The sequence below is a fragment of the Calidris pugnax genome, unplaced genomic scaffold, assembly GCF_001431845.1.
Source record: "Calidris pugnax isolate Ruff unplaced genomic scaffold, ASM143184v1 scaffold18, whole genome shotgun sequence".
NCBI classification, from domain to species: Eukaryota; Metazoa; Chordata; class Aves; order Charadriiformes; family Scolopacidae; genus Calidris; species Calidris pugnax.
Genome location: NW_015090812.1, coordinates 18,529,726 through 18,555,608, shown reverse-complemented (window position 1 = coordinate 18,555,608; position 25,883 = coordinate 18,529,726). Strand labels below are relative to the sequence as shown.

Sequence of the window (25,883 nt, the reverse complement as noted above, 5' to 3'; positions counted from 1 at the left end):
CTTTTTGTAGATTGGCACTTGGGAAGAAAACTAGCAAGGGTCTGCCTGTGGGTACCCTGTTGTTTGGTTTTTTCAGTCTCACTGCTGATGGCTGCTGTAGAGAACAAAACTGGCTGTTCAAAATGGCTGAACAAATCTTTGAACTGAACCAGGATTACCAGTACCAGGATGTGAAATAACTCCTTCATTATTATCATTCTTCAGTTATTTCCAGCATGGCATACTATTCTGGCATGAATGCTATTTGGACAGAAGAAGTTATGTATGCAAGTGTTTGCATGTTTTGGTGATTTGCAAGTCTGAAAACATAATAGGATACTTAAACTTTAGGTTGTTATATATGAATTATTCCCTTATCAGGGTTAATAATAAATTATATAAAAAAGGAATCAGCAAAAATATCTGTGATTTTTGTTTTTTTTGCAGTCCTTACACGGTGTGACAGTTCCTACTGTTCCAGAACTACCACTCTTCTATACTCCTATCGATTTAGTAGACATCAGTGTAGAAATGGCTGGACTGAAGTTTCCAAATCCTTTTGGCCTTGCCAGTGCAACCCCTACTACTAGTTCTTCAATGATTCGAAGAGCTTTTGAAACTGGATGGGGCTTTGCTGTCACTAAAACGTTCTCCTTGGATAAGGTAAGGAAATATTTTAAGGTATATTTAGCATGTGACCATTTCTTTGTATATTTGAAAAATCTGAATCTTTTGGGAATAACACTATTAAATCAAGCTAGCATAAAGGTAGCAGGGACATTGTGTAGGTCAACTAGTCTGGGAGGTTCTGACAGTGCAATGTAAAGATGACACAATTTCTGGCTTTGTTTGTTGTTACATTCTTCCCTTTTATTTCCCAGCCTTTTAATGTTAGCCAACTAGTAAGGGTAATAATCTTTTTTTTTTTTTTTTTTTTTTTTTCGTCCATCTTGAGGTGATGTCAGGACGAGCGGAGGGGAACATGCCTTCACCAGTTGTGGCAGGGAAACTTCTGTGAAGAATCAAAAGGAAATATTTTTTTTTTTTTTTTTTTTTTTTTTTTAAATATTGCAGTGAAAATGTTTTCTGTGAGGGATCAGAATGCAAAGGGAATGAGTAACAGCTTTATCAAGCAACTCATGAAAGGCAGCTTCTATGCCAAGGACTGCCAAGATAAGCCATTGAAATGGATTTGCAGTTGAAACGTGATAATGTGGGTGTAAGCCTGAGGCTGGGTGGGTAGTGGAAGAGAAAGATGGAGGCAACATAAAACAAGCCTATGAAGGGAAGAGTAGTTGTGCTGAAGGTTTCTAGTATAGTGACATAAACCTTCAGTACCATGTAGTGGAATAAGAAGGAGATAGAATTAAGTCTTGAAGGCTATGGCTCAATGTGGCACCTAAAAGAATGCATTTTGTGTAGATCTAAAGTGTGTAATTGCTTGTTTGACCTGAGAATGGTATTAGGATGAGTTTCCTCTTACATTCAAAATGGTAAAATGAGACAAAGTCTTATACAAAACAAAGTCTTGTAACTCTTATGAGGAGTGGCTGAGGGAGCTGGGGTTGTTCAGTCTGAAGAAGAGGAGGCTGAGGGGAGACCTTATCGCGCTCTATAACTACCTGAAGGGGGGGTGTAGAGAAGCGGGGGTCAGTCTCGTCTCCCAAGTCACAGGAGATAGGACAAGGGGAAAGGGCCTCAGGCTGCGCCAGGGGAGGATTATATTGGATATTAGGAAACGTTTCTTCACCGAAAGGGTTATCAAGCATTGGAATAGGCTGCCCAGGGAAGTGGTTGAGGCACCAACTCTGGAGGATGGGTTGACATGGTCTTCAGGAATATGGTTTAGTGATTTTTATTTCTTATTTATTTTTTTTTGTCAGTGTTAGGTTGATGGTTGGACTAGATGATCTTTAAGGTCCCTTCCAACCTAGACAATTCTATGATTCTAAAGTAAGAATTTTAGACAGTGAAAGAAAACAACACTTTTGATAAATGTAGTGCAGAGAAAAGAAACAGGATTTGGGCAGGGATGTAGATATAGTTAGACTTGCAGAGAGAGGAAGAGGATCAAAGGTAAATTCTTGAGTATAGGCCTGAGTAACAGCATGAATAATGGTAATGTGTTGTCAGCCAGTGACAAACAGTAGCATGGGCTGACGAGAGCTTTTGAGATGAGTTTGGAAACAAGGAGCTTTTATTCTTGGTTCAGAGATGGGATGTAAAAGTGTAGTGCTGAATGGAGACCTTAGCAGAAGAGAAAAGGTGGATTTGTAACTCTGCCACCTCTACATGGGTAAGTACCATAAGTGAATTAACTATAGAGGGTGGTCCTCTAATATGACAAAGATGTAAGGACAACGCACTGTATTACTACAGCACACTCACTATAAAATATGTCGGACTGGCTTCTGCTGTCACACCTGAAGCAACGCTAAGGAAGTATGTGCTCTTCTGGATTGCAATGGAGATTCCATTTTACTTCACCGTGTTTCTTATGAAAACACTTTTTAGGACATAAATGTCATTCAAGTATGTTTACAAGTGACTTATGTGTATAACATACCATCAGCTGTAATTATTCAGTGCCTAGGATAAAGGCAACTCATAGCAAGTACTGAGATTTATTTATTTATCAGTTTTATTGCTGGTATGCTCGCAGTCCTGCCAGACTGCATGTTAATTACTGTGTATCTCAAGAGCTAAACAGACACTGGCTGAGTTCCAGCTTGGGTGGGAGTTCAGAAGGAAAGACGTGCATGTTGTAGGAAGTGATGTTGGTACTCCACTAAGCAGCAGACTCTGAGTCATCAGACTCCGACTGCAGTGTGTTCCACTGGATGCCATGCTCTGGAGGTGTGACTCGGATGGAGAACTTTCAAGTGAGAGGATTGCAAAAAGCAAGTATATTAAGTGGCTATAAAACACTTTTTTTAAAAAAAAAAATTGTTGCTTTAAGATGCAAAATATTGCAGATAGTATTTATTTTAAAGAGAAAAAGTTAAGAAAAGTGCTTTAGATTAATTCTAATCCAGTGATCATTATTTCTAGCTAAGCTTTCTTCTAAAGTTCAGTAGGAGGCAGTAGTCTTTTTCTGGTAACTAAACTTTTGAATCGTATATTGCTGTGTCCAGTAGGACAGTGTCCCACCAAGTACTACCTAGTTTTTCCACTACTGTATTGTTCCCAGTAGTGTTTAGTATTTGTGATGTGATTTGAGATTCTTGGCTGCAAGGTGCTGCAGAAATAAAATTGCTTTTATTTATAATAGTAGCGTGGTAATTAATGCTACAAAAATAAATATTTCAAATGGGAAGAAAAGCTCAATGAGGTACAGCAGTTCTTGTGTGAACATTGAGTACTACACAAAGACTGCTCTTGTTGACTTGTATAGAGTTCAGAGGTAATATAGATTGGCATGAGGTGCCGACTCTGTTTTAGAACTTAGCTTCTGATTATGTAGACATAAATCTTGCACAGTGTTCAGAGGGGGCAGTATGCTCTCTTGGGCTGTGGTGCCTGTGGAAGTAGAGATTTCAGACTGGGCTGTCCTGAGCAGCTAACTGCATAGCAGGACCAGGAAAAAAAGGTTTCCTGATCTAAGCGTGAAGTCAGTGGGAGGAGGCAGAACTGCTCCCCAGACAGTAAAGTTTCCAGAAGGGGAACATCTGGGAGGAAGAGAGCTCGCTAGACGCAGTTCTTGGCAGCTCCTTTGCTTCAGCCTTGATTGTATGTGAATGCAAGCAGGATCCTGTGCTCATCCCTCTTGTCTCCTCATTTTATATATCCTGGTTAGATTTAACTTGTGGCCTTCTTTCTTATTTCCAGTAGTTAAAGGCCAAGTGTAAACTGCCTGTGTAGCAATGGGGAGCTTAGCAGTGGGAGAAATGATCCCTTTTCCAGAGCTGAATTCATCACTGTGTTCAGTCACTGATGGGGAAACCACTGACTCCCGTATTGACCATGGGCATCCTTCAGCAAAAGTGACCGATGTAGGCTGAATTTGAGTGACATATAGCTAGTTAAAAGGACGTACAGCCTAATAACATGTTTCCATGCATTAACTACTGTGTGATGGAATAAGATCAGAGAGAAAAGCAGGGTAAATGTTGGAAGAAGGAGAGCCAAGGGCAGAGATAAAAAGGAGTTGGGCTGGAGAGCTGTGATTCTCTTAAGACAGAGGATTCATTTCATATGAACAATTTCTCCTTTTTCCATCTTTCACTACCTAGCACAAAAAACTCTTCTAAAATAGTAGGCTGTGGATCCCTGCAGCCCATAAGAGGCCATACTTTCTTGTATGGGGGAACTGTTGGATAGCAATTCTGCAATTCCAGTCCCTGGGCCATAATTTACTCCCCCATCCTCCTAGCCCTCATCTGTCTTGGCCTCACCTTGAGACCATCACGTGTTGCCACAGAAGGAGTTGTTTCGTGCTGTGCTCACTCCTTTTTAAAACACCTACATATTTTGCTGCATAATTGCCTTCATGACAACCTGTGTAGTGTTTTCTGTTTGCAGGGTGAGGATTTCAACTCCAAGTGATTCAGCAAAAGTTTGTTCTTGCATACTACTGTACTGTTGTTGAAACGTAAAAAAAGCTTACATGAGAAATAGCTGAAACTCCTTCGGTGTATTTATACCTTTAGGTATACTGCACTTAAAATACTTCAGAAGGTATTGTATATTATAGCATTATGCAAATATTAGTTATAGGTTATGTAGCTGTATGTGTCTGTAGGTATTTGCGAGGGGAATAGTGACTTCTAGAATTTTATTTACCAAATTAAACATCTTTGCAGAGCTGCTTTAGTATCAAGTAGATTTGATTTCTTCCAGAAATGAGAATAACTGCTTTTAAAATGGACTATCACTAGGAAAGACACATGGTAGCAGAATAAAAAATCTTGTTCACACACACCTTTTCCTGCATTCATGTCTTCCCTTTTTGACTGCAGGATCAATAGCTCATTGCTCTGTTGGTTCAAATAGTATTTCTGTCTTATTCAGATAACTCTGTGCCGCAACGTATTATTTGTAAATTCTGTTGGCAAGCTATTGATAGGAAATGGGGGAGCTGCATGTCACAGGCAAATGGGGCAGCTGCATATCATAGAGTCCACAATAAATGAATACCAGTTATGACCTCTTTTAGAGCTTAAATGTACAGAAAACTACCCACAAAGTGAAATACTGCATTAATTAAATAACTGTGAGTGGGAGTTTTTTAGTAGTAGTATTATACTGAGCTGGTTTATTTACTTAGAATTTGTTGGTGAGTATTGTTTAGTACAAAATTTGCATTAAAACCTGTAATCAGAAAGTTTGTATAAACATAGTATCAAAATTAGTCAGAGGCTATATGAAGTGTGCACATCTCTATACCATATCCATTACCACAGTGAGAAGTTTATAGCAGAAATTTTGTTTTATCAACAGAATTCAGGCTTTGTTGTTCTCTCACTGCATTGTACGGGCTGCTTAGAAAGATGAAAAAAACAACAGGGATAGCAGAAATGTTTGCTTTGATTTTTAGATGCTTCCTTCACTTCTAAAATTTAATTCTGATTAATCAGATACATCTGTCTTTATTCTGTTGTGACATGCATTGATTTGTGATGCTGTCGCTTTCAATAATGTGGAAACAGTTGCCTTTATTATGAGAACCGGCAGAAATCAACATGCAGACTAACTTCAATTTTAATCTTTAGTATTTTTTTTCATTATCCATGGAGCAAGTTGCATGGATGATTTTAAAAACAAAGCTACAATTAAAACTAGATTAAATTTGAACTAAACCATAGTGGAGAAAACTTTCTAGTCATAATATATGTTTATACAATTCATTGATCTAGATTTTACAATATATTTTCAGAACAATTTCTAAATTAAAACCATCATAGAGAATTAATTGGTTTACCCAAGATATAGCACATTTCTATGTGCTGTTATTACAATGTACATATTCAGGCTCCAACTAGTTCTCTGTGTACATTTGCACTGTGTGCACCTCGCTTCATAATTGAAGGTGGTAAAAAAATCATGGTACAATGATGCATTGTTTTCCATAACATTAGTATTTCACAGAAGTGAATCTGTATTACAAAATGTATATTTTTGTATGATATTACAGCATAGTAATTTAGATTAAACTAGTTATAATTTATGGTGCCAAGCCAAAAAGCTATTTAAGATGCATTAAAATGCAGAACCATGACATTTGAAATTCTGATGTTCTTAATATGACAAAGGTTATTCTATGGAGTTTTGCTATAATATGAAATATTAATATTTCACAATACAGTTTTGATGAAGTACAATTTGCCTAGCTTGCATATGATAAAGAAATTAAATGCTTACCAAGGGAGTTCAGTGAGAATTAGAGCCCTGCCTGAACATCTGCTTGAAATGTTATTATCCTGTCCTACTGACAGCATCGCTCCCTCATTGTTTTTCAAGATTGACAGCTGAATATTGTACTGATTTCTGCAGCAAATATGTTTAGGTGAACTTTGTTTCGTTTTTTAGGAATTTAGAACATGCTTTTGATTTCCGTCCCATAATTTTATTTTTTTTATACTCTTGACATTTGTAGATGCCAGATTGAGGTCTAGTATGCTGTAGCAAAGATAGACCATTGACTTGCAACGAAATGCCAGTTGATATCTCAGTAAACAGAAATATTACTATTCTTTATTGTGTGGTCTGTATGAAATCTGTATGGGCTTTCTTTGGGGAGACAAATGATCAGATTGTTAATGTCAAATATAAAAAGGACTGTTTGCCTTTCTACTAAATAACATCAGAAGACTTTTATTAACTACATTTTTTGTATAGAAAAATGGGCATTTTACAGGATTCCTTAGCATACAAAGCTCTGTGAGTTGAATTATTTTTTGTTTTTACAAATGTTAAAATGATTATTATTGGTCTTACTATTCTTATGAGTTCTTTGCCTACCTTATTTTGTTCCATATTTCTGAAAGAATTTTAATAAGTACCAGCTTTATTGTTCTCCAATTTTTACGTTTTTAAATCACCATATAAAATTAGAAAAGTTTGAGAGAGATGGTAAAAGACTATTCTAGGGAAATGCAATAGAATGTTATTTTTTAAAATGCTGTAGTTACAACATTATATTTTACTTGAATAATTTTGTACAGGAAATGTGTTATTTGCCTATAAAAAAGGAACAAATCATTCTGTGAATCTGGGTAAGTGGCAGGAAAACAGATCTTCCTCCTTTTTCCTCAAGAAAAAGTGGTTCTCTGATATGTTCAACTTTAGGGCCAGATCTCATCTCTACTTATTTTTACCCTAGCCCTGACCCAGTAGAAAGAAGCCTGGAGGCTGTCCTTAAATGCTAATACTTTAATAGTTTCAAAATTGATGTCTGAGGAACTGGAGAGCACCATGTTTGACCGTTCTTTCTGCTCAATCCTTACAGCTGGGGCTGTAGGGGCTTGGCACATCTTCACCCTGGAGCAATCCCAGCCTGGAGAGATGCAGTGCAGCTTTAACAAAATGGTGAAAGGAGAGAGGCCAAATAATCCAGAATTGAGAGCTGTAACCAAGTCATTGATAAGCCAAGTCCCTTTCTACCACAGCTGAAGTCTGCACCAAGTAGATGCACACCGTAAATTGCTGCAGGCTTGCTTCTCACCAACGAATTTGCAAGTGGGGTGGTTTGGACCATTGCAATAATCTGTTTTTACTATTAGTAAGTCTGGTTATTTTGGCCAGTTAGTACATCGAATGTTGAAGATAATGAACTGTGTTTTTAAAGCAAGAGTGTAACAACTACCTGTAAAAAGTCTCTCCTTCTTTGTGACTGTATTTATTACTTTAAAAATGAAAACCTTTTACGGGCTCATGATAAAAATTAAAACCTTTGGGCAAATGTTTAGTCCCACTCTTCCTGAGGCATTAAATATTGCAGAAATGCTGTATTTCTTCTGCAATGAGAGCCACAGCACAGAGTCTGTTATAGAGAAGTCTGTTATCTTGAGGTGTGGAGCACAATGTGACAACTCATCAGTGGAAGGCAAAGAGGGATCTGTCACGCAGTGGCGTGAGCATTGAGTCAGTAAACCTCATCCATGCTAAAGGGCAGATTTTTACAATCAGAGGATCAGCAAATAGCTTTCCATATTTTCTCTTCTTGTTCCATTCACCCTCATGTACAGGAGTAAGCTTGGCTGTAACTTATATGTCTTATGCTTCTTGAGCTAATTTCATAAGTTCTGTGGAGTCTTTAAGCCAGCAATGGCTTAAAGCAGCAGTGGCAATATCTTCTTCAAAGCTTCACACATAGCTGGCCATCAAAGGTAAAACTAGACATAGTGCAAAACTGGTTCTTGATAGGCTACGGGTTCTTAAATTTTATAGTTGTTTAAGGATTCATTTTCTGCTCATGTGTTTGTTTTGTACACAGTGTTTAGAAATTGATTATTTTTAATGCCTTTTTCTTCTGGAGTGAATGGTTTAAAACAGTAGAACAACAGTGCACTAACATATACAAAGTATAAATTTGATCGTTAGCCTCAAGCTTGAATATTTTAGGAAGTTTATATATAAAAGACTTGTAAACCAGTCTTTTAGGTAGTTTTTAATCTGAAAACTGTTGCATATTTTGATGAAACTCATTGTGCACTTAGAGTGGCATAACTGAGAAGCAGTTCCAGTGAATTTCAGAAGAGCATAAAGATTGCAATATATAGTATTTTGCTACATAAATATTTCTATAACAAATAGCCAGAAGTAGGAGTGTTCATTCCTGCTCAGCATAATACGTGGTGTTCTGGAAGTGACCAGTGCTTAAGAGAAAATTTGCTTTCTATTCATAGTGCAACTGTTAGCCAATCGGTCAAACAAAAATGGATGCAAATTTTACACTTAGCTAAAATCTGAACAGTATTTCTTTTTATGTTGAAGAAGTTGCTTTGCTTTTTACTACCTTTGCTTTATTTACCTCATTCTTCTGGAAATATCTGCAAATAATTAACAAAAAAGAGACAGAGAGAGCACACATGTATGATTTTCCAAAACTGCTGAGAATCTGCAGCTCCTGATGGCTGTCTCTGAAGTACTTAACATTTTTGAATATCACATCCTGAAAAAAGAGGATTCTAAAAAGCAAATACGTAATGTACTTGTATAAAATATCATTCAGGTGTCATTTTCTGTAGCTGTTTTTTATGCCTTGGAAGGGTTTTGATAATCTTGGAAATACCTCAAATAATTTTGTGTCAAAAAAGAATTCAGCTAAAAAGGCAGTTTCAATGTAAGCTAGAAATTTCCAAGTGTAATTTTGAAATTTAGAATTTTCATACCTAAATTCCATTCTCAATTCAGATTTTTGCAGACTCTCTTTAGTATTTTACTTTCTTCAAAACAACTGACTGCATATAAGTTTCTTAAGTGGCATTAATGTATTTCATAATCTATTAGATATATTTTTCTTAATAGTTAGATTTAATAAATGCCTATCCAAGACAATCACAGCATAAGACTTTTCTTAGCATAAATGACATAAACTTCCCTATTTTTTTTTGAGTTATTGTGTTGCACTTCAGTAGATAATCACAGACTTTCAGGAAAAAAAATAGAAATATATGTTTTGTCATTATAGAATTCAGAAATTTCCGTCCTGTCAAGTCATTGACTTTCCCTATTCCTCATTTGGTTAATTACATGTGTCAGACTTATTTTTTTTTTCCTCAATTCTATATTTTAATTACAAGAAAATCCAGAATGCAATCCAGACTTCAGTAGGTCTACTGAGATACTGAAGTGGAATAAAGGAAGTCTTTATGCTTCAGTTGCTGTCATGTACAGTTCAGCATCTTTTCTGAGGTCTACATTCAGAATCCATACGTGAATGAGATAGCTGTGGACAAATGTTGGCTTCTACAAGAGTCTAGGTGACACTTTGGGACCCCGCCTCTGCCCACAAACATTAGGCTGCAAACATACTGGGGAAGACAGGAGTCATACTTCCAGCACCATGCCTTCTTCCCTGGGCACCAACTGGTTGTTTCTTGCTTTAGCTGTACATGTTAAATGGCAGCCCTGCTGTTGGATGAGCACTTTTGCTCATCTCCATCAAGAAAAACATAAGAGAACTGAAGCATCCCATGCAACAGCTACTGCCTGAATATTCCCAGTTGGACCATGCAACCTTGGGATGTTGGCAGAAATGTTGTCCCAAAGTGACTGTACGTGGACACTCTTACATCATTGTCAAGTGTGTACGTGGTGGTGTGTAGCTTGTGTTAAAAAGTTTGCAGACATAAGCTGAAATGATATAACTAGGTCTAAACTGGCATAGGCTTCCACACATGGGTTTTACAGGGCTTTAGCTTAACCATTTTTTAAGGGATTAATTGGCAACATGCTTCTCCTAAATGCTCGAGTTATCTCAGGTCTTGAGTTCCCGCTTGGTAAATGAAACTGGTAGGGCTGTGTTTAACATTGGATTTGCCCACACAAGAAGTTAAGAAAGCAAAGAGCTGATTTTTGAATCTCATGGTGATAAAATTGCATTACTCCTGATTGACGTTGTTGCAAAAGCAGAATGAAGTCCCATATGTTTAAAAAAATTGATAGGTTCTTATGTTAAAATACCTATTGCTAATGCAAATATGTATGTGAGTGTATTCTTAATAAAATTTCTTATCATTATTTGAGGTATATAATTATCTAATAATTTTACTATAATAGAGATTGTGGTTGTATGGGACTCCATCCTCCAGTCAGAAAGTGTAGTATTTTAGCGAATAAATCTTCCAGAGTTAATTGCAGCAGGAGACAGGTGTGTCCATGTCATGAATTTTGGAATTATTACTTGAAGAATTAAATTAACCAAAAAGCTCATCACAGCTAATTGCAAAACCTAATTTTTGGTCTATAGAAAAAGGAAAAAGGAACACACATTTTAAATGTTCCCTTAATATACATACTATGATAGTCTTTAATTGTATATTCTCACATCATGTATTACAAGGGCATAAAGCTTTAGATTTATGTAGAGGATTTCATACTACTACAAAAATTATTTCTACTGATTTACAGTAATGTCATTGAATTATTATCAAGTATTGACTTTTTATACTTTAAAGCTACTCTGCTTGGACTTTCCTGGTGAATTTTGGACTATAAAGCAGTTAATTCCAATTCTAGCTGTAGGTTTCAAAAGCAGCTATCAGTACCTTTTCACTGTTCTCAGTCATATACTTAAACCTAAATATGTAAGTAAGTTTACAAATTATTTTTTTTTCCTTAACTTGTGCGTGCCTGAATTTTCTGATAATTCAGTGGAATAGAAGAGTTTTAAAAAAATAATCCTAAAATGTATTACAAATGAAAAAGACGTAAGCTTATGTTATAGCTGGGTGTTTTTTCGTTAGCAGCTGACCTTCTATTGCTAGAAAAAGAAAGTCTTGGCTAGAAGACAGTTCAATAAATGAACAGGCTATATATTGATTTTTCTCCCTCTTCCCTTGTTATGTAATATGATTTCCCTTCCCTTGGAAGAGTTGCTGTCGTACAGGATGGGGCTGGGATTGTGGTCGTGGAAGCGTATTGGAATGTGTAGACTAAGGAAGGCTGTCACAGCAGTCAATAAGATCTGAGAGGTGTTGACTAATTGCCTGCTAATTACACAGTAAATTGTCTAATTAAGCTGATGGTTAATTAGGGTACGCTCGCACAGCAGTCTTGTGGAATTTTTGTCTGATGTCTGGGAAGCAGCTTGTGTAATTGGCAAACTGGTAAGGACTGGCAGAGAACATGACTGGGAAGCACGCTGCCAGTAGATGACAGAATAAGGATGCGTTTGCACAAAGGTTGTCATGTGAACACTGAGGGGTTTGTTAGCCTTCTCCAGCTACGTGGCAGCGGGCGCAACGAGAAATTTAGTTGAAAGCTACTGGAAGCTGTAAATAAAATAAGGTTTAAGTGAGTACTATTAGAAAAGCTGTGACTTATGCTCTTCTCATATTTTAGTCAGAATTTGGACTGTAGATAATTAGATTTTTTGCTAATAAACACAAAGCATCAAAATTCTCATATAAAAAACTTCACCAACCTGTGCAATTTGACCATGACGGTAATTTTATTGTATTGTGATCTGTTTACTGGAGTCACAAAATTATACTGGTTCCCAGGATACTCAATTTGTATGTTGATTTTGAAAAAGTATAATAAGGATGCTTGCCAACCTTCATATATGGTATTCTGAGTCCTCATTAGATATTGTGCTCATCCCTAGATGTGACAGAGTATGAATAAGTCATAATGATGCTCTGAATTAAATGTGTATACACTATGCATAACTATAATATGATTAATGAAAGTATCCAAATTCCCAATTCTGACCTAAAGCTGATAGAAACTGTTGGGAGTATTAAACAGTGAGAACCTGGACAGTACAGGAGTACAGACACCAATTCAGCAAAGCATCAATTCACTGTGATTTCAATTTGTAATTCAGTAAAATAATGTAGTACATGCACTTTCTTAAAGGTAATTACAAGTCTAGCTTCCTGCAGTATCAGCACAGCACAATACAGGACTGAGTCTTCACATGATGCTGAGATTTAATTTTAAGCTATGTATTAGCAAACTCTAAGAAAAAATAGCTCTTTTGTATATCATGAGCTAAAATGAAGAAAGTATGTCTGCATGTGTTTATTTATTAACAATATTTTGATGTCACTTAAGCAAAGTGAAGCTTAATATCCACTTTCAGTCTTGGAAATGATACATTGTTTCAGAGGTCCCCATCATTTTACTTTTCGGCATTTGCAATATGTGGTTTGGCCATAGTGTCCTCCTGGAATAAAAGAAAACAAAGTGAATTCCAGATATGGTTTGCTGCTGAAATTACTGATTTTCTTTTTTTTTTCCTTTTAATTTAAACAAATATGTTTCTTTTCCCATCGAAATAGAATATTTTTTGAATCAAAATTTGAGGGAGAAAATTATACTTTCTTTGAAATAAAAAAGCCATTTTTGTCCTGGGATCTTGCTGCTTTTATCTCCCTGTACCTGTTAATAATGCCTTTCTGTTGCACCTTCTATGTTGCGAATTTTTGTTTATGATTTTTCTTTCAAAAATAATTGAGCAAAATTGTGGTACGCTAAGAGCATTCTTACTGTGCCAGTCATCTGACACAGGACTCCCAACACTAACAGGCTGATCTAGAAGGCCTTCAACCTTCTGTAAAGGGATTATAAGAGTACTTGTAATGTTGGTCCTCTGTGTATATTTGCACAGACTAAAATGCTATGATTCCCCTGCATCAGATTCTGTGAATTGTTGCATAAAATGAAAAAGGTGTAATTCATCGATTCAAGTCATAACCATGCAAGGAGGCCATATGTACCTAATTTTCTTTAAATAAAATATATTTTAAATTTACATGTGATATTTACGTGTGTGTTTTTCCACATGTTTTTTGTTGTGCAAAAACAAACCTCTTCGATTCATTTTTCTGTACTGTTTTTTAAGGATTATTCCTTAAAAAATATTGGAGAAACTATTCTTTTTGTCTCTGAGAGCACATTCAGGAACAAAGCTCACTTCAGCAGCCAACTGCAGGAACTGAAAGCATACGGTGCAACCATCACACTTGCTTTCATTTTCTATCTTGGGGCAGCAAACGGGTGTGTTGCTAATGCATTTTATTCTCTGAAGACAGAGAAAGGAGTTCAGAGGATAATTGCTACCTTATTACGTCCTTCAAAAGGAATTTCTGGCACATGCTATTATGATTTATGATTTAATAAATCGCACAAACATAGAAAAGGATGTTTCCAGTAATTCACACGGTATAGTAAATGTATTTATGTAAAGCCATATTGCAACATCTAAATCTGTAATAACAAAAAAATGCATGGCGATAATACTGCTGTTAAGCAGCATCATTTAACAACTTTTTTTGAGAAATCATGGGGTTTTTAAAATATATTGATGTTTTCATATGCAGTTGTAGCTGCATCTTACCGTATTTCTGTGCTTTATTGTGGACTCGATCAAAACTGGAAGCATTTCCCAAATGTCCCTAATGCATTCTTTCCCAAAGCATCCTTATTGTCTGTTTTCAAATCTCACGCTTAAACAATGTAGTCAGAGGAGTCTGTTGTCGGCGCGTTGTTGGTATTATGTTCCAGTTTATTGCGTGTGATGGTTCTCTCCCCGTGCAGTTCAGGAGGGTTCCTGTTTGCTACCCTTTTATTTAATGTGTATATCAAGCCATAGAGAAGGTTTAGTAAAGTGACATTGATTGAAGTGTTTTCAATATGTCGAAACTCAGCTTTATAACTCTCAGCTGATTTAGCTTGAGCAGTTGATTGCATTATTCAGTGTTTGTGGGAGACTGGGGCATGGTTGAGAGCATGCTGAGCAAAAGTCAATCCAGACAAGATAGGAGTAATGCTGGGATCGTTAGAGGAAACGTCCAGAGGCTACGGCAAGAGAATTATCAGTCCTTCTGGCTGAGGGATGTAGTTCCATTCCAGGCTGTAGCTGCAACAGCAGATAAGAGCCAGGAGCCTACGCTCCTTTTATTTTCTGAATGCAGGCCTTGCTAAGAGTATACATGCTTTGTATTTCAAAGTTAACCTACAGCCGATACATGCTATATGGGACTGCATCTTAAATCAATCCAAATGTTGTCAGTGGTGACAAACTTCACGACTTGAACCCCACAAAGTGCCTTATTGGGGAATTAAAAATGTGCCTGGCCGGTGCTGTTCTGGTGCACTGGCGTGGAGGGGAAGGAGGTGCTGGCAGTTCATCTGAACACTGTTGTTGAGTGTGATGGAAACTCTTGCCCCGAGGTGATCTGTAACGCTGTTCTGGTGCACTGGCGTGGAGGGGAAGGAGGTGCTGGCAGTTCATCTGAACACTGTTGTTGAGTGTGATGGAAACTCTTGCCCCAAGGTGATCTGTAACAGCCCGAGTCTCTTAACTCTAGCACAAACTTGAAGAGCTTGTTTTTCCTCCTTAACTTTGCAAGAATTGAGGAAAGGGTGAATATTGGGTTCCTAGTTGCTACTGGTTTTTTTATTATTCTGTTTAAGTTTATGTTGCTGCCAAGAGCAGTGTTCTTGGAAGGTCAGTTGATTGCTGCTATTGTGTAGGAGGTATATTTTAAAGACAGCCAGGAGTACCTGGAATACATGTTTTCACATGAAGGTAATGCACCTCTCAAGCACATAAATAAACAAATCTTATTTTCCTATATTCTGGGTTTACTTAAACTCAGATGAATTTCTCTGCTTACATTTATGGACTTTTTTGTTTGATAGCCAGAAAAGTTTTGTGCCTTTAGGGAGAGCAGAATATTGGAGTCCATGTCCAAATTTTTGGAGTATGCGTTTTTGAGTGTCACATTTTTTTAATGGCTATACTTTTGTCATTTCTCATTCCAGGCTGAAAATCTGCATTTATCTTGGGCTAAAATTGAACAGATCTATCAGCCAGAAAATTCAAAAGGGAATATTATGATAATTTTTTTTCTAGAAACAGAAAGTTTAACATGGCAATGCAACCTTAATCTTCACTTTACAATAAAACTGTATGTATCCAAATCCTTTTTTTTTTTTTCCCTTGAGCAACTTTACCCTCACAATAACATTTACATTTTCTTTTCTGTTCTAACTCTATGGTTGGAGAAGGCTCTTAAAGTATATGAAAGAGAGAATAAGAATATACTTGAGAGTAAAGTATTAAAACTATAAACCAAAAAACATCAATCTTGCAACTTATTTCTTACGCCCCTCTCTTCAGTACTGAAAGTGATGCTTTGCTACTGTAACAAAATTTTTTCTTAGTGTGTGCTGGGAGTTGCATACCTGTAGATGCATAACTTTTGTCTTATGATGTGTATTTCATTGCTTTTTGGGTGGGTTTTTTTTTGGCTTCTTACATTCCTCCCTTAGAGTAATTAAAAAAATTAGTGCCAGAAAGTGCAAGGATTTAGTGAGGTGTAAATTACCAAAAGATAACAGTTTCTACACAAAGAGACTGACAGATTTCAAGCTCTGCTAAGAATCTGTCTGACGGTCGAATTCATGCAGAGGAGAGACTTGCTTCTCTGTCAGACATCCTCCACGTGTAGCTTGCTTCAATTGTGTTCAAGGGTTCACATTCCCACCATGCCGCCTCCTTATGTGTTTTCCTTATCTTTTTAGAAGCCTTTTGTCAGCCAGCCATTTCTGCCCTTAAATAAGCTCTTATTGCGGGCAGTGGACCATCCGTACTTGTTTGTTTTTTCCAGGATGCTCTGGACTGCTTCCCGTTTCTGATGTAGATGTTGGAACACAACATCACCTAGATTCCTGCTTTTCTATGTATAAAACAAGAGTTCAGAGTGTGCTAGCTGGTATTCAAAAGCACGACATTAGTGCCCGTTTCAAAATAATGCAACTTAATAGCATAATTGAGGATGTAGTATTTGCATTCAGCATGCATGTTTACAGTGAAGTGTCTGATATAGCTAAGCTCTCGTGATCAGAAACAGCAAGTGCAACAAAGAAAAACTTTTTTTTTTTTTTTTTAAATCATGGAAATGAGAGTTATTTATTTTAAGAGATCTTATGTAAACGTAACTGGGGGAGGGAAAGCAAACCAGCATTTCTAGCCAATCCATGTCTGCACACATGTATCTCTTCTGGCTGGAGCTTTCCCCTTTGGTGCCATTAGCATTTTCATTTCAAAAAACGACAGTCTGCAGTGGAAGCAGTAAAAATGTTCAACCTGTGGTTTAAATTATTGATTTTTTTGAATATTGAAGCTGTATTTCAAATGGGTTTTGTTCGAGTTGCTTCTGAGTAGAGGGTTCCAGAGGTAATTTGATATCTAAAAGCCTGTGTATTTCAAAGCCATTTCACTCTTTTGAGTTCCTTCAGCTGATCAGCTGATTGGGTAAAATACCTTATTGTCTTCTGAATTGCAGGCAATAGATAAACTGCAGCTCAAGGTTAGCACGTAGACTAGCATACAATGCTCTTGGTGATTTATTATGTGTACTCAGTGTCCAATCAACTGACAAAAATAGCTCATTTATTTTTAATGCAGTAACTTATCTTCACTTAAAAAAGAAAAAATCTTTTGTGATGCTGGTATTCACAGTTTAGATGGGAGAATTCTGCTGTCTGTATCGCTAGGTAATGATGCGTAATTAAAATTAGGTGAGTTCATGTATTCAGTATGTGTAAATAGAAAGTAGATGCATATATTTTCACAAACAAATCATGTTATATTACTACAGAACAGAATGGCTGCAGTGAGAGAAGTCCCTTTTAAAGAACTGCAATACAAGCAGCACTCATGTTTATATATGAATACTTTCACGAAGGGCTGGGTTGTTGATGATTGTACATATACAATATGTCGGAAGTTAGCCATTCTCAGCATCCTTCTATTCACAGAAAAAAAGTAAAAATGATATTACCTTAACAAGGCTCAGATCTGGCAGTGAAGCCATATTGGAATGCATATTGGAGTTCATGGGAACTCTGAAAATGAAATTAATTGCAGGAATGGGCCTGGTTAAGAAGTGTTATTATCACTGGTGACACTAAATATCATAGAATAATGGGATGATTCAGATTTAAAACAGTTTTTTTCCTTTAAGGAGGCTATGGGTTAGAGAGTACCAAAAAAAAATATTGTTTCACAGAAGTATGAATGATGCAAATTCAAAATTATGAAACTTCTTTTGCAAATATGCATATATAGTGCATATATGTTTACATAAAATTCAAAGATATGAAGATAAGTCATGAGAAGATGCATGGCATAAAGAGCTTACATAATGTCCAATTGGATTCCCTTCTACAATAACCTAGTTTCTATGATTGTAGTTTAAGAATTTGTCAAAAAGTTTGTGGATATTCTTGGGATACTGCACTTTTGCATTGGAGTTTACAAAATACTGTGTAAATACCATGAGGATTAAAGTTTCTGCTGTATCACTGTGTGCATCAAATGATCTTTTTCTTCCTGATATGCAACAAAGAAGCCTGCCCTGCTCTGCACTGGCTGCAGGAACCACTGTTAGCTAGGTGAGTGTTGTCTAAGATAAGCAGATACATAAAAACCAGAAGAAAAAGCAGAAACATGCAGTCCATACCTGCCTATGTACTTTCTTGTTTTGCACATTACAGTAAGTGAGCATTGACTATACTGTGTAGGTTAATCTCCATACTTGAGGATACAACTCTGGGCTGAGGATCAGCAATTTAGGGCTGTGGAAGAAGGAACGCTGAAGCTCAGTGCAGTGGAGCCATCCTTGCTCCTGAGACAAACTTTCCTCTTGGCATCAAACATCTGTGCTGCTGGCACATGTCAGCAGCAAGTATATTCTGTTTCTCAGGGAGATTCTGCAGTCAGCTGTGCTTTAAACTCCAAAGTTCTGTGGTAGGAAAAAGTATGGGAAGACATTCCCTATGTCCTATTTGTCACTAATATATTTATTCCTAATCCAGGATTTCTTGTGGGATGAAAAAACGTATTTCTCCTTATAGGACTTTGTGCATGACTTTTTACCCTTAGCATCAGAAGGCTTTTGAATCCTTGTCCCAGTTTTAAATCAATATTTTACTGGAATAAACAAAGTGCCTGCAGGTCAGGCTGCCCTCTCTAGCTGAGGACAGATTTATCCTTATAATTCCAGTTTTGAGCATGCATAAGTCTTTTGTAGCACATCTCAGCTGGCTCTGCCATTGATAGTGCCAGAGATCCAGCCACAGCCATTGTAAACATTTTTACACCCCTGTGGCAGTAGTAGTGGGAACTTTTACCACAAATTCCCCAAACGAAACCCTAACTTAAGTGTAGTCTGTAACAACCACCTTCCTATTGATTTCAAGGGGAGTGGACTTCATCTCTAGCCTATCTATGTGTGGCTGCTGGATTCTCTGATAAGCGTATTTACTTAACTGACAGACCTGAGCAGTGACTCCAAAGAGTGCTGGGGTTTGGGACCTATTATACATTTAATGAGAGAGAATATGGTCAGCTCAGAATATTTTTTTTTCTCAGTGGTAAACAGAAGAATTGTCTTGCTAGGAATTTCCATGTATCATGGCTACATTCAGTTCTTACAAGAAGATTTTAATGAACTTTGCTTTTTTTTTTGCTTTATTAAATTTGTGCTTTATGCCCCACAGGGCTGAATTTAAAAGCCAATAGAATGTGTAATTTTTCTTCAGCATTTAAAAAAATTAATAGGCAATTATTAACCTGCTGCTATGAAAACTTCAGGTGAACCCAGAGGAAAACCAGACTTGAGATTGGGGCCTCTGTGTCTGCCACAAGCGGGCAGGAATCAGAGCTCATCCTTTGGCATAAAAAATCTGTGTACACTTCAGCACTTCTTTACATGAATTCCTGTCTGTCAGAGAAGTTAAAACATGTGCAAACACTGAATGTTTATTTATTACAAGCTCAGTCTGGAAAACTAGAATCAGCCCAGCAGGCTGGAAATCTCTGCTTTGAGGCTCTCAAGAGGAAAAAGTCATCTCTCTCTAGATTATGGAGCCTATGTGTGGTGCCTTTTGTGATGACTGATGGATGAACACACAGTGCTTTCAGAGACTGATAGCAGATCCAGATATGCCCTTCCTGACTGCAGCCCACCCAGGATCTGCGTTCCCAAAGCCCCTCCCTGGGATGTATACACAATGCCCCGATCATAACATGCTAGCAGCGTTCGTTCCATGACTCAGCGGGTCAGGAAAAACATGTTAGTCAATACAAAAAATCTTATTTTATATCCAATCAGGATGATAGTTTAATTCGGAGTGGAAGATTTGAGATCCTTTGCAAGTTGATTTATAAGGAAAGTAATTTCAAAAGAGTGAGAAAGAATTGGTTTGATTTCCTTTAATTTCTCACCCCTAAATATACACGAATGCTAATCAATGTTTATAGTATTTAAGCACTCTTAATCCTAATGGAAAAAGAAAAATGCTGCAGGTAGGTGCAAGATGTACCTTAATATTTGCAATCCATCCCCACCAGAAAATTTAAATACATGCTTCTAGGGAGTCATGTGATTCTCCTCCTAATTACTTAATCCAGCAATAAAAATATTTTGGATTATACATAAATTTAAATGTAAATTTGATGTTCTGTACCTCCCCGATGTTGATTCTTTGTGCAAGAATTCTAATAACTCTTTAAATAGGATTGTAGTTATAAGATTTTGTTCTTGATTATTGAAGAAATCATATTTTTCTCCCCTTAAAGGGAAACATCTATTCACCCTTCCTACTAGGAAAATATAATAGTCTTGATTTACTTATAACAATCTGGAGGAAAATATTTTAGTGATGGTTCACAATTTACTAATGGAGTTTTACAAAACAGCCTCTAGGAACAGCTAGAAATACATTGATTATATGGCTTCCCTATGAGAAAACAGTAATTAAAATTATACCACAGATTCTATCAGGACATGTTAATATTTAATTAGGCAATAAGTGAGCTTGGTACAGGTGTCCAGAGCTGTTGACAGGAGCTTTGTTAATCCATGTACTATTGTCTCTTAAATAAATAGTTACCTCCTAGCTTTTTTCAAGTGGAAGTTACATGCTTAATTAGCAGACATTAGAATTCTTGTGTTAGAGTTTTTGTTTGTTTATTTGTTTCTGTGCAAAATCCTAGATATTGTGGGTTTTAAAGAACCCATTTTCTCATTGTTTGCTGTTTCTGTTAGGGATTTTGTTAGAATGATGACACTACCTGCAATTCTCTCCCATTTTTTATCTAGAAGAGCTCATTTTGTGTCATTATGTGTCTTGGCTTTTAGTTCATCCCTTTAGGAACCTGCCACTACTGATGTTGCCACACTGCCTTCTTACAATGTTTTGTTTAGCAATTAGAAAACAGTATTAGAGAAAAAAACATTGACTTGTCTCTAAGAATGATGTGTGAGAAACAATGTTAATTTTGCCTCCTCTTGAAGTACAATTTGTATTCTCCTTGTAAGCATAACTCCTCTAGTGACTCTCCTAAAATTACTGCTGCAAATATGTCATGTAATTCTTGCTTCTCTTTCCTGGCTCTTACCTGTTTTTTTTAATTGGGTCTTCTCTATGTTGATTCCTGCCTAGTTTTCTTAGATTTGTACTTTAGACTGTCTTTTCCTTCCTATTTCATGGGATCATTCAATAGTACTTGTCTAGAATGAAGTCTTAAGAATTGCTGCTCCTTTATTTGGCCAGTTAAGTACATTTCACAACAAGTTTTGATTACTGATTTGATGATTATATTCCCTGACAGCTGAAAGTGGGCTAACATTTTTGATGTCTGTAAAAGAATTAATCTCTTAAGGAAAGCTAAGTTGTTATGATCTAAATCCGCAGGAGTCCCAAGGAGGGGAGCATTATAAACTGGACTAGTATATTTTAATTATTATGCATTAGTTTTCCACCTTTGTGAATGTACACAGGTCCTCAGAAGCCATGCCACAGAAATTTCACTTTAGGATACAGATCAAAAGCTGCAACCCATGTAAATGTTTTATTTATCCATCTACTCCTATTTTATTCCATTTGGTTCCCCTCAAATCATTAGCATTGCAACATTTTGCTTGCAGCAGAGTAATAGAATCCTGTCTCAACATGTTGATCACTTGTGAGCATCTGTCGTGGGTTATTATCCAAAAAAGCCTTGTCAATATTTTAGAGAACATAAATGAGTTACTTATACAGAGTTTAGGTTTTTCAATAAAGTTCATCAGGTACTTCATCGAAGTTCCACAAATAATGGACACAATAATATAACGTTGTTGACGCAATAATATAACTTGCAGGAGAGTGATTTTTTTACACGGTTTCAAGACATTCAAATCTAGTATCCCAGGGATTATCTGTGCTGTTACAGTATTGCATTTTGTTTAATTGTAGATAGTATGAAACATCTCACTTCATGTAGTCTGAAGCAGTGATTTCTGAAAGATCTGGTTTCTTAGTAGATCTCAGTACAGTCTATATAGTACAATGAATAGGTGTATTCTATTCTATTCTCAGGTGTATTCTTGGAGCTGAGGTTACTTAAAGTTCTAAAGATGGTGTTTTTTTTTTTTGGTATTTTGAACTCTGTGCTTCAATTAAAATGGCAGGGTTGACCATCCGCTGCTGACTTCTTCATCAGTGACTGTTTTTCATGGGGTTGTCTCCTGGGAGGTGCAGAGCACAGTCCAGAAAAAAATGCTGCACTGTGAAGGCTCTGGTTGCTTAATTAGATGGAAAACTAAAAACCTTCAGACAAAGAAACAAGGAAAAATTCAATTTTTTTTTTGTTGCTGGAAATTGTATGATTTGTCAAAAAGTTGTGGATAGTAAATTTCTAAAGAGCTTGCTACTAGACGTTCTTACTTTATTCTTATTTCTGATTTTCTTTGCTAGCTGAAGAATATCTTTTCCTCTTCTTTTTTTTTCTTCTGCTACATCTTATTTGCTGTTTGTTTCAAACACTGATCAGCTTCAGATTTTCTTTATCACAGAAGTCTTGGACATTTAAACATGATTCTCTGTTCTTGTGGCCTCTCTCTGAAAAGGAATTAATGTTGTAAGACAATTACTGGGCATTTTTCTCATCAGCCAGCTAAAGCAGCCATTCATTGATTAAGTAGTTTACTATATCAAAACACTGAGATCTAAGAACCATACACTGCGAAAATGGATCCTAAACTAAATGTCTGAATACAGATGCAACTGTTCTCAAGAACTATGTCTGCTTCTGTCTTCTATTGGTATAGCTTTTGACCACAATGCAGTTTGACAGCAGAAATTTAGTCATGTCCTACTGCTTACACCTTTATCAGAAAACTGATAAAATGTGTGCTCACACTAAACATTAGCAAGAAATTTTTCAAATGTCCTTCATGGTTTTTTCCTTTCTCTTCTTTCCCTCCCTCGCTTGCTTGTCTCTCCCAGAGAAACTGATATAAAGCTGATGAGAATTTGGATTTGCTTTGAAAGCATCTTTTGTTCAAAGTCTAATTTTAACCTTGTGATAAAGATTACTTTTTGTATTCTATTGAATGTGATATCCAGTAATTGTTTGTCAAGGCAAAGTGCTGTAGGACATAGTACATTTTAAAATGATCTTTTGTAATTACAGTACAAATGTCTTTACATTCTAATGTCTGGAAAACAAGCAAAAATGTCAAAAATAAGAAAAGTATTAAATGTTTTAATTTTAAAGAATTATGGCTTTGTATTATGAAAAGGTTGTTTTTAAGAAAACTGCTCAAGCAAATGTAATTGTAAACAAGGACCAAAACTTCATTTTCTTGTAAAATATGTAATTCAACTAGAAAACATATACTTGTACACTTGACATAAACATTATAGTTACTCTTTCATTTTTTTTGTGCTTTTACTCATAATTCATATTGCTTTTGTCTTATATTTTAATCTCCTGATTCATTATGTTAGGGAGCTTTAATTTATAAAATTAGGACTTCTAGTCAAACCATCATGCATGAATTAACAAAGATTGGGGGACTGCTGTGTTTTAAGAAGGGCGGCAGACCATTTTTACTTGACTTGCAATGGGGATGAGATTGTCCCAAGATTATTCTAAGGTAAAGAAAGTAAACAAAAAAATGTTATACTCTAATCTAGTGAGATTATCTAACGACTTTGGGATTTTGCTGTCTTAATCATAAATTATTGGTAGTGATGACCTACTGGCTGAAAATTTCATTAATAAGAACAATGGTGTGCTGAGCAAGCAGCAATGATAAAAGCTTAGGTAGAAATTAAGTTCAATGTCTGTAAATTTTGAAGTTTCTCATGGTTAAATCTTAAAGCACTAATGAGATGGTATAGAAGAACATCAACTATGTGGTAACTAAAGCTCTAACTTGTCATTTGTCTTTCACACAATATGAGCGCTTCAGCAGTTTTTCTCCAAAATCCTGACACATTGCTTTTTCCCTTATGGGGCTGCAGTCTTCTGTGCTAATTTATTGATTTGGAAAGCTAGCTTACTTGCTGGGTCTGTAGTGTTAAATTGGTTTAATAAACTCAAATGGGATAGTGTAATGTTGTAAAAACACTTATGAGGTAACAGTCTATTTTTTAAAAAATAGTTTGCATAACTCAGTTTATTCTGTCTAGAAATAGAGTAGAATAATAAGGAAGATTTACAAGCACTGTTTGTGCTCCAGACTAAGACTATTAGGTACGTACAGATTTGGGTACTTTCATCTTTGCAAACACATGACAAACAGCTGTCAAGAGACAGATAAGTATCCTTTTTCCCTCTATAGCATACTAGGTCTTACACGTAAAAGCTGAAGTGTAATTTATAAATAAAAGCAAGGATCTTTTTCAAGATCTGTTCTGTACTAGTGGAGAGATCAGAACATTTATGCTTTAAATCACTTTAGTTAACAATCCTGGAAAGCTGAAGAAATAACCGATTTTTAAGTTCAATTCTTATTTTGGTGAGAGAACTTGAAAAATAATTATTTTACATTATTTTATCATTATATGCTCTCCTGTCTTCAAGAGAAGGAAAGCAATGAAGAGGAAAGAGAGGGCTAGGTCTAGACTTCATTCACAAAAACAATGAAAAATGGAGGTGTCTTTATGGTACTAAATTTCTCATATCTGGTTGTGAAGAGATTAGAGCAGTTTCTGCATGGTGGGATGTTCTGAGATAAGTTTTTCTGTCAGGGTGGTTTCAGTTCTTAAAAAATGCTTCCATATTCACTGGGGGAAAGAGAAGGAGGGAGTGATGAAGTGACTTTGCTGAGATTTTTAACTCATATGGGAAGAATAAAATTTGGCCTATTCCCTTACTAAAATAAAATGCTAAATACAAGTATTACAAATTCAACAGGTGGTATTGTCTGCAACATAACAGTGGTTTGTGCACTGGAAGGTGCCAGTGTTTACATCAAACCTCCCTGGGCAGAAATCGTAAGCAAATTTACTTGCCTTGCTCCATAAGCCAGTAAGTCTCGCTATATGTTGTAAAAATCCAACTCTAACAGATAAGGAAATTAGTCGTTGTACCTGATGGAATGTTTTTGTGTTTGTGGACGTCCTTGGTGTAGATTTAGCTTCCTGTTAGAAGGAGCCTGACAAGCTCAGCTGGAGCTTGGGGAAATTTGGGAAAGTAAGTCAGTGCTTTGGGCTACAGAAGAGGAATCCCACAGAGATGTCACCTGTCTCCGAACTGATGGAGGAGAGAAAATGAGGAGCAACTCAAAAAGGATGTATAGGAATGGTGCAGTGTGAAGTGATATTGTTGCTTCAGGTTTCACTTGCCTTTTGTGGATGGTTAAGACTCCAGAAGGGGTGATACTAGACACAGTCTGGCTAGACAGCTGAGTCACAGAAGAGGCAAATCATCACAAGACCTTGAGTGAGAGTTGGCAGGGAATTACGAGGACATAAGTCTGTGATGCCGTTTGTATCTATGAGGGTGTGCAACAGCAGTGAGCCAGATTTCCAGAATGCTTTAACAACTGCGATATTAGGCAGAAAAGGGCGACGTCTCCTTCTTCTCTATATTTTTATATAGGTTGGAAGTGTGCATCAAGTTCTACTGTAATTAGCGGAAACTGTAGGGAAAACTGAATCTTGATGTTGGGGGGGTTGATTAAAGGATTTAGAAAATAAGCTCTAAAAATGTTTCACACATACAGGATTTTGAAATCCTTACAACCTTTTCGATACATCTTTGAAAATCTGGGGAAAAGGAGTACATCTTAATTTGCTTAAATACCTGCATTTTTCAGCTATTGTGCTTTATTGTTCAAGTAAAGAAGGTGGTATATTGAATATAGTAGAAACTTATATTTGGGCTTTTTTTACATTGCAGTTTACTGTCTGCTAACTTTAAGTATGCTATTTTGAGATACTTG

General features: G+C 36.5%; 1 protein-coding gene across 1 annotated transcript in view; it reads left to right on the top strand.

Annotated features, from left to right (window-relative positions):
- DPYD (dihydropyrimidine dehydrogenase) overlaps positions 1–25,883 on the top strand; it is a 369,255-nt gene that overhangs the window by 185,809 nt on the left and 157,563 nt on the right. The window contains exon 13 of the mRNA XM_014939498.1: positions 427–642. Within this exon, the coding sequence (XP_014794984.1) occupies positions 427–642 (216 nt within the window). The remainder of the gene's footprint in view (positions 1–426; positions 643–25,883) is intronic.